The sequence below is a fragment of the Phoenix dactylifera genome, chromosome 13, assembly GCF_009389715.1.
Source record: "Phoenix dactylifera cultivar Barhee BC4 chromosome 13, palm_55x_up_171113_PBpolish2nd_filt_p, whole genome shotgun sequence".
Lineage (NCBI taxonomy): Eukaryota > Viridiplantae > Streptophyta > Magnoliopsida > Arecales > Arecaceae > Phoenix > Phoenix dactylifera.
Window position 1 is genome coordinate 9506186 of NC_052404.1, and position 10272 is coordinate 9516457.

The 10272-nt window shown below is 39.1% G+C and overlaps 1 protein-coding gene across 1 annotated transcript; it reads right to left on the minus strand.

Annotated features, from left to right (window-relative positions):
• Positions 1-5182: 5182 nt before the first annotated feature.
• On the minus strand, positions 5183-6244 carry LOC103720207 (LOB domain-containing protein 12-like). The gene is made up of 2 exons (XM_008809810.2): positions 5993-6244; positions 5183-5599 (listed from the first exon to the last, which is right to left on the minus strand). The coding sequence occupies exons 1-2, from the start codon at positions 6146-6148 to the stop codon at positions 5264-5266; spliced, it is 492 nt and encodes a 163-aa protein (XP_008808032.1). The 5' UTR covers positions 6149-6244; the 3' UTR covers positions 5183-5263.
• Positions 6245-10272: the final 4028 nt, after the last annotated feature.

Consider the following 10272-nt stretch of genomic DNA (forward strand, 5'->3'; position numbering starts at 1 on the left):
GTGATCTACACAGCTTTGAATTGATCTTAGCAGGGTGATTGCCAGAAAGTTTGGATGCAGATCTTTGCTTGGAGAATTATTTCCTTTTGCCACCTCACATTGTTAGTCTACTTGAGGCATATATCAGAATGTGGTGATTTTACCTAATTTATTCAAGAGAAAAGAAGGAAAAAAAAAGCTTTTCCATCTGAACACGAATCACTCCTATTACCATAACCAAAAAAAAAGAGCTCATGTTATCGTCGCTATGGTGCGCCCAATATTGACATCAGAAAGGAATATTTGTATCAATAATGAGAATTATGCTGTTGATTTCACCTGAATTACAATAGCAAGCTATTATTAGAACATGAGTTAATTTCATCTAAGCCATTTGGATAAAGGGAAGAACAAACTTCTGACGGTTAAAGAACACTTTTTTTAAAAAAATTCCTGTTTTATCACTATGAGCAAGGATCCAGGGACCCAGGAAGGATTGCATATGGAGGTCTTTCGAGTTATTAATTTGGTGCAAGTCCAAGTTAACTTCCATATGGAGCTCAATGACATTTTACAAGGTCAGCTTTAGAAATATTCCAAAGAAATGGCCTCCAAACAGCAATAAAAAAAACAAATCAATTATCAGGCAAACCCACAGTTGGAATGTACAGAAGATAGATTAATACACCCTCCAGGTTTATGATGATTAACTAGATCTAGTTAAGTGAAAAAGGTCGAGGAGTCAGAATTAACACAGCGGAACACATAAAGTAAACAGATGCAAAAAATGTGAAATCCAATGAAGAGAACAAGACAAAAGGCAAAAAATAAAGGATTAATGTACGAGATAAATGAACAGCCAGCCAGCTAAGCCCAAAGCATTAGCTTGCAAATTTCTCATCCCATTCTGCGATGAACGTTCCCGACACCACCATATCCATGAAAACACGAAATTATAATAAACTCATCTCCTTCGAGTTTAGGATTCTTTCCCTGAAGCACATCCTAAAGAATCTTTCTTGTAGTAGTCCCTCCTTTAATAAACTTCTAGGCATTTCATTTGCTATCATGACAATAGGAACATTTTCCTTTTTAGTGAATATGCGTGACTTTTTTTTTTGGAAAGGAATGCTGCGATAAAAAACGGAGATGGAAAGCATCGTGCTGGTGGAGGGCGGCGAGCGCTCCACGACGGCTTTTGACCTAAAAAGTCGTGCATTCTTCGATGCGATAGTCGGACCTATTCTTTCTTTATCAATCAACTTTGTCGAGCATCTTCTCTTGCCCGTTTGTATCGCCGGCAGCAGCGTTCGCAGATACCGGCGATGCAAGACCCTTTTGCCTATTTTCAGCTGGAGGGTGTTTTTTTTTTCCCTTGTTCTTTTTCTTCTAATTCTTAGACTTCTCGACGTATTGTGACTTTGGAGCTCCCTATCTAGATTCTTGATATCACATAATACTTTGGCTGGTCATGCTCAATTTAAAATATAAGTGACGCCAACCTAATGTGGAGAAATAACATTCCCCACATTATATAGACATGTATATATAAAAGCAACAATAATGGGTCTATTGGTCAATTCAGTTAAAAATTCATCTATTTAAAAGAATAGCTTTGTTATTTTTTATTGCCCTAAAACTCAACTCAATAGCGTTTGCAATAAACATTGCATCAATTGAAGAGGGCAATGTAGCATAGAGATTTTTTTTTTCTTTCTTATTTTAGATGATGGGAGACTTAGTCTTCAAAAATTTATTTATTTTTTTTGCTATAACGAATGATTCATACAGTTCTAGTATGTATACAACAAAAAAAAATTAAAGAATAACAAGTCTCGAAGCATTTTAGGCAACTCTCTCTTCCCAACCCATAGGGCCGCTCTGGAGTGACGAGTGATCGGCAATATACGAGGCCACCCTTTCGAAAATTTATTCAATTGAGATAAGTAACAGAGTTTTTTTTTCTTCTTCTGATAAAGAGAGAGTAGAAAAGAAAAACCAAAAGGAAACCACCTCGTGAGCCAGAAGATTGAAAAAATCAACGACATGAAACTATCTTTGTTCACCTTTCTCTCATATACAAAGGCATTAATGTATTTTGACATTGTTGGAAAGGTACCCCATTAGGCATTGGTTTGATCATTGGATCCCCCTAGTTTTTGGTTCTTATTGCGCCATGTTCTTGGTCCAAGTATTTTGCTTTTGCTTGTTATATACGTAAATGATCAATCATTTTTGCATTGGATATAAGACTTATGTAATATTTGATCATTTTTGCATTGACCGGACTTAAAGAAAACTGGAAAAGTAAAATTGATTGGCTTGCTAGCTAAACCATAGAATAAGTTGACATGGTTTGGCTTCAATCTCATGGATGTTTTGTGAAGAATATATATGAAAGAATTATTAAATTTGATATGCATTATCTACTCATGATGTCTATATTTTCTCAAAACTTTTGAGATCATGTGATTGGTTAACATGAATTTAGGACTTTGTCTTCAAATCTCCTACTTAATCGGTTACAATATTCTCATTCTAATTTTGATAGTCAGTTCAATTAACAACTAATCATCCTTAATTAAGAATTGGGAAGGTTACGGAGTTCAACCAAATGGATCGCCTATCCATACATTGGTCCACCATATAATGATTATTCATAAACGGATAAATAATTAACCATGCAACTTTTGTTGATGCATACATATTAACTATGCCAGCTGATATATCCACTGATATAGTGAATGGTCGACCTAGCTCCCTCTTCTTTGCAATCAGAGATTTTGGATACAAGTTTTGAATGATGCATCTGCCTCCCTTTCTACTGCAACAGTAGCACTTATATTGCGCTAGTTTAAGTTTGAAAGAGTAGTGCATTGATTTGATCCTTGCTCTGTAGGTGTGGAACTCGATGTGGACGATTCATCTAGATGTGTTGAAGACTTTAGTCTTGTATTGAAAAAAGAAGGTATATGCATGAGTCCCCTGATATATCATGAATATTACGGGACAACAAGTGTCCTGATGGGAAGTCACTGTTTTGGATGGTAGTTGTCCTGGCATTGTTAGAATTTCATTTCAAAACTTAGCACGTTTTCTCCTATTCTAAATTATTTCAGAGGAAGTGAAAAATAAATGCAGCAGAGCTGCAGAAAGCTTTCCACCACCTACACAAAAAAAAGGAAGCTTTTAACCAAGTAGTCCGGATCCTTATAATTAAGCAGCAGCAATGAGGAATGCAGCCTCATTGGATCACAAGCTATCGAGCGTCTAGAGTCATAATTACCTGCTTGTAAGGTCACTGCCCAGACCACGACTTGACATGAAAAGGAAGCAGGAAATTTGAAATGAAAAGAGTTTGAAATCTAGACCAAAGACGCCATATTTTTCTCCTGGTCGACCTCAACCACAAAATATCTCCGCTTCCCTCCTTTGCACCTCGATCGAGACCACTCGGTCATGGGATGTCTCTCTCTGTACTTTCTCGTCACAAATATCCCCTGCCACCCACCATCATCAAAGAAGCAGCTAAAATCTTAATAAACAGAGAGCAAAGTACCTTTAGCCTGGTCTTTTCTGTGCGTTGAGCTTGCGAACCTCGTACCTTTATCTTCTTGGGGAACAACCGGCTCTGGCGCTTCTCCTTATGTTCGAGTACCCGAGCTCTTCGTCTCTCCCTTTGTTCCATTGTTGGCACTTCTCCTACCTAAAAATATAGTAGAAGATAATTTGAATGCACCAAAATTATAAAAAAAAAAACCTACACTCTCAAGTTCAAGGAGAAGGTGCTCTTTGCTTCCCAAAACCCTACATTCTCTCCTTTCATAGTGAATCCATCGTTGAAGCTCCTGTGGGTGCTTATCTCATCGTCTCCATCTTGACTGACTTTACACCGAGTTTGTCCCCAAGCCGTGAAATCCCACTCACCTTCGCCATCTCCAATATCTCAAGCTCTTTTGAATTCACCCATGATATCAATCTCACCCTCCATCGTCGTGTCGAATGAGTCGGCGACACTGGCATCTTCCATGCAAGGCTCTTCCTTCTGGGTTCTTAGAGGAGGTTTGAGTCCCCCCATCTCTTTTGAGATATTTATCTGTGCCTTTTTCTTCCTAGCTCCCTCCATTTATCATACTAGGATGGTACGTCCATGCATATATGCATGGGCATTTCTCCTTGCGATTGCCCTGGTAATCCTACGTGGCACCTTATCAGATGGAGATTGGTCAGTATGTGGAAGGCCAGATTTTGGAAGGAGGGGGAACTGCATCTTCTGACCTTCTCCCTTGGGGGTCAGTTTGGCCCATGAGAGGCATGTGATGTAATGGGTGGGGCTGCGGAGCTGAATGCAACCGTGAAAGCGTTGGGTGATAATTCATAAGGAAAGCCAATCTTGCATTCAGGACTAACCTCTGCCTCTAGAAGACTAGAGTTTGGTTTTTGCCATGTCCAATTGCCTGTATTGGTTTAATTTAACATGAATGGCTCAATTTTGCATGAATGATTTGGATTAACCTTTGTTTAGATAAGAATTTTGCCAAGCTAATTTATTAGTATAACATTTTTTTTGTCCATTTAATACTTGAGGAATTTGATCAATTCAAGCAGAGAAAAAGGGGGTTAGAGATCACCAGTGAAAGTAGCGAGACGGTGAAATGAATGGACATAGAAGAAGGGACGGTGTGTCAGTTTTCTCCACAAAGTATATATCATCGACAAATGGTAATGAAATGCATTTTGTTGCTCGGTTCAATCTTTAACTGAGAGGATCCGAGCTCTTCAAACTTGGCCAACTCATTAAAACCAAGTTGAATGCCACCAATTATTGTTCCTACCGCTGCTATCCAGCTAACGTCTAAAAGGCAAAGAAAATAGCTTTCTCAGGATGGGAAAACAAAATAATAAAGAAAATAGTTCAAACTTGCAGTGAAGAAATCTTAATCCCGTTGTGTTACTGAAGGTAGTACGGGGTTAAGAAAACTTTGCAGAATGTCTATTGAAAGCTCACATCGACAGATCTTCGTTCTAAGTTGGATTAATTGTTGACTTCAACCACCCCTTAAATCACCTTATAGTTAGTCCTCAACCAAACCCATCTCTCCCTCTCTCTCTCTCTAGCGTTCTTTTGCTTTAATTTGTTATAGAAAGGAAAAGCAAAGTAGTAGATCGCCTGTCATAAAAGAAGATAAAAAACCTCAGATTAAGGCTGATAATTTCATAGAAGGCCCTCTTTCCCTACCTCTCTCCATGGATAACCAAGTAAGAAAACAAAAGCGAAACAAGTCTATGTCCAAAGGGATTCTCCCTTGAGATGTTCCTGAGCTGCATTACTAGAGGAGCCATAGTTCATCAACTGAGGCATGCCATTGAGATTATTTTGCGTCAGATATGGCTTGTCATCAGGCTCTCTCTGCTGATCGGTCGCCTCCGGTGGCTCCTGCTGCATCGGAATGCAAAGGATCTCAGCTTGGGCAGCAGCGAGCTGCATCTGAAGCTGAGACACTTTATCCTGAAGGTAAGATATAGCTCCCACACAGCCGTAAACCGGGTCTCTCATCCTTGCGTCGGCCTCATAGACTAAGCTTCTCACAGCATCTGCTCTTTGATGAACCGGAAGCTCCTACAGCCAATGACAACCAAGTAAACAAAGAATGGCAATTCACATCGAAGAAACAGCAAAATGCAAGCATGATCCCATGGTGAGAGGAGTACTACCACCAACTAGAGCTAATTACTTGATTATGAAGAAGGACTTCGAAGAAAAGATTAACTATTTTCGGAGCACGTATAGCTTCGGCATATAGTAAAAGGTGCAGTTGCACTCGTTAATTTATATGGATATATGCCCGTGCTTCTTTGGATGTGCCCAATAGCACATGAAGGTTGCAAGAATGATTTTTTCAGAGAAGAAATTATGCAACAAAGTAATTCAAATGTAACCATCAACTTTCTCACACTTTCAAACCTTACGCATGGATACAACGGGGAGAGAAAGAGAGAGAAAGAGAGAGACCTGGAGCATCTTGCTAACGTTGCTAGCCCCAAAGACCCTGTGAACGATGGCAAACCTGTGGGGGTCATCTGAAGGGAAAAAGGGGGCAAAGAAGCAGTCCTTCGTGCAGCGCCTCCGTAAAAGTTTGCAGGAAGCGCATGGGGAACTCCCACCCATCTTCTACGAGTTATCACAAGAAGGAGAGAGAGGTGGAGGAAGATACGGAGTTAGGTATGGTAATTAAGACTGCTTCACAAGGGGAGCTGAAGGTAGATGGAGAAGGGTGTGCTCCTTATAACAAGGGCTCTGAAGGTGAGTGGATATATAAAAATGTGAAATAGGAGTAACCCAGTCCTTGGGTTTCCAAGCGACCTTCGCGTAAACAAGACTTCCAGTACCGACCACGAAAAGCTGGCGTAGCAGTCATGAAGATAGGAACAGCTATTTTTATTGATACAAGCAAAAAATTCATCATTAGGATCTTTATTCCAACTGAGTAAGCGATCGAGTTCAATAAATTAAGTTTAAAACCTTCTTCTAACAGTTTGTTATATCTGCAAGCATGTGTTCATGTGACGACTTTATAAAGTCTTTTAATTGCATACTATACATGGTCAAGATGCAGCTAGCAACTAATCCTACATTTTAGCTATACAGGTTTACGCTGTGTCCACTCCATGATTACGTCTTAATAGATTTTTAAAGAAGCTTAATGAGTTTTTAAAGTTGTGGTCTGTGCATCTGGTACATGAAGTACCAGCTGGTTTATAGAATTTTCATCCCCACCGTGTCCATTTCATGCATTTGCGTGAGAATTTTCACAAGTGCATTAATAATTTTATTTAAGACTTTCAGAAACTCATTGTTGGAAACATAGTTCACCACAAAAAGGTGAATATATAACAGCTTGTTTTGGAGCAAGTGATAAATTAACAGGATTCTGTTCGGTCTCCCTTGCTTCCTATTTTAGTGTCTGACTTTTTCGGTTGTGCTCGCATTATATATGTGTAAGCTGCCGATGTAACAAAAAAAAATTAATAGGATCAAACCCAATTACTTTTCATTCGTTCAAATTCTAAATATCATTTGTATTCTCTCCAATGGGTAACATGAAATTATGCTCTTAAGGCTATGTAGGAATGACAATGTGCTATCCTACGCATGTAAAAGTTTGCAACTAGTTATGACATGAAGCTTAAGATGCCAATAATTTTCTAATTGAATATTCGATACAAATAGAAAATTAACCAAATTTGCCAAAAGAAAAAAATATTCACAAAGCCAAACTAGATGGTGGAAATAAACTCTGACGGTTCCAATATCTACAATTATTTATGTAAAGCCTTTTTACTTAGGCACACCAACATCCTAGTGATCCCGACTTAATTTGCATTCATGAGGCAAATGATATGCGACAAGAGCACTGCTGGTTCCCATTTTCTTCATCTATAAGCATCTTCCCAACTTAAGTAAACATGAAGAAAGGAACCTCAGGAACCATACGAAACTATGCAAGCATATAAAACTTTGCTGCTGGTTGTAGGTCCAGAAACCGAGGTGGTAAAGAGAGATGAGAATAAGATCGTACTATTTGTTTGGTCTGCAAAAAGACAAAAGTACAAGTATAGTAAACCAAAAAAATGGAGATATACCCCATATTTAAAATTGTAACATATAGAATATGGAAAATTCTAATTCTAACTTTTTAAAAATTAAATTTTTTTTTTCAAAAATATCTTTAAGATTTTAGATACAATAGGATAAAAAAAAATTTATTAAAGATAGAATAGGTATTTTATGCAACTTTCTCAATAGGTATTCAACCAAATATAAGCTATTCGTGACATTTTTTCATTATCAATCAAATATATATATTTTTTTAGATATCATGTATTTAGATACCAGCTTTTCAGATTTTTTTTTTTTTTTTTTGCAAACAAAACTAATCTAAATAATAAGAAAAAGATGGTGAAGGAGTTGACCATCACGGGCGTGGGAACGGCTCTCACCCCCTTGTATTTCCCTCCGTAGCTATGCGAAGATATGGAGTCTTTATTCTCTTGCAACATCGGCGCAAGAGAATAAAAAAGAAGAAAGCGAAGCGGAAGGAGAGGGCGTTCGGGTTCTTCACGGAGACGTCGGCTCCGGAGAGGGAGTGTTCGCTTCCTCCTCGTCCTCCCTCCTCTTCCACGGCGGCGCCCATCGACCGCTCTGGGCCTTAGGTGGTCGGCCGCGCGCCCGCTTTCCGATGCCATGGCACGCTGCCTCGGATGCGGGGTCTGCGATTTCCATGCCTCCTCTCCCGCGACAGCATCTCCATGGGGCGGCCGGCTTGAAGGCGAAAGCCGCCGCCTCCTCGTCTCCGGTCAGGAAAGACAGGCGGCCAAAGGGAGAGAAAAGGGGCCGCGAATCGTCCACTTCAGTTGCGCATACGTGCATATGAGACCACCTACACATGATACAAGCCAGTGCAAGCATATATAACGACCTTATTTTGATTTCCATAGTTCCCACCAGTCTGATTTCAGCGATAATATCCGACATTCATAGCAGCCATGGATCCTCCTCCTACACGCCATTTATTCTACTGTGTACAAGTTTAATAGAAACGAGAAACAAACAAACAGACAGACGGTCAGACAACACGCAAGCTAAGCTCACCTTGGGTTTGATTAATAACCCTCCAAACATAAACACGAGATGGAACCTCCTAATGAGATCCGACATCAAATCAGAGCATCGAGATCATAAAAGAAAAACAGCCAACTTGGAAGGAGGGTGAGATAAAAAATTCTTCAGAGTTGAAACCACAGGTTTCTTTTCCCCCAAGTCCTATGCTGATCACCCAAGAATTTAATGCCCGCAAATGACATCCTTCAAAACCAATCTTCTCTCATTTGCTCCTCTATTATGTCCTTGGTCCATACAATTGAAAAAGAATTTAATATTGGAAACTCCACAATGCTGGCTTCTATTTGAGCTCTAAACACAAGGGAGGAGAAATCTCCAAGGAAACAGAAAGAGAAACAGACAACTACCGTTTGCTTAGAGAGAAAAACACATGCGAGCTCCGATGCAACAATTAATGAGGAGGTTCCTTTTGAATGATTGGTGAGATTGGAAGCAATGTGGTCCGCGGAAAACATTTTTTTCTCACAGAAATCATGTTCCTGAAAGGAAAGATACATGAAAAAATATTTTTGGCATTTTTGATTGACAATAAAAAAATGACAGATTTTCAGAGTTCTTATGTTTGGTTGACGATCCACTTTTCTGAAAAAATTATTCATAATTCCTATTATATTTTTAATAAAAATTAGATTTTTAATTAATTTTTAATGCTGAAGGATCTTTTTGGAAAAAAATAAAAATATTTGAATTTCCGGCTCACGGAAAAGTAACTCTCTTATGTTTTTCATGAGAAAGACTTTTTCATAAAATGTGAGAATCATATTTTTACGAAAATACAATTTTTCCGTCTCTCTTCTTTAAAAATTTTAACCAAATAAAAAGTAATTTGTTTATTTTTTTTTTGTTGACCATACTTTTTTCCCTCCTCATCCCGCGAACCAAATGAGCCTAAGTATCAGCATAGCATGCTGTCATGAGTAAGGCGCCATCATATGATGAGCTCGAGCTAATGGCAGGCACATGCTGGTGAATGAATTTAATGAGCTTTGTCTTAGAGCGACAGGCCTAGTCAGCCAAGGCAGATCAATACTGAGGCCAGACCATTAGATGGCCTTTGGGGCATTGTTCCTAGTTCATTCTTTCCATGGCTATTTGTTGTCGAGCCCCTGCATTATGTGTGAAAAAACAAAGCTTAATTGTGTAGAAAGGATTATAGATAAACAAAGACTAATTGTAAAACAGCAGCCAAAGCAGGTTTTTAAGTTTCCCCGTGAAAATCCATGCACCAGTAGAACCAACAAAAGTATATAAATAGTTTAACATGAGATTGGCACGCTGGTCTAAAATACTAGGCCACATGACATTTACCCTCTCCAAGTTAATATAACTTAGTGTTATTATTTCTTCCATATAACGTTCATGTTTTTGGATTTATGGAAGAGATCTACCGTGCGTTCCGCGAGGGCTCAGAAGTTTATATCAACTTGGTTGGTGTTGGCATGGTTGACTCATCATGACGGCGTAGCCCACGCTGCCCACCACAGGTGCCTGGCGAAGTTACGCTACGTTTGCTCGGCCCAGCCATGGGCACGGCAGGCTAAGAAACCCGCCTATTTTTGATCAAAATGGAAACTTTTAAAAACTGAAGCTTTTCATGAGATATCTTGTGA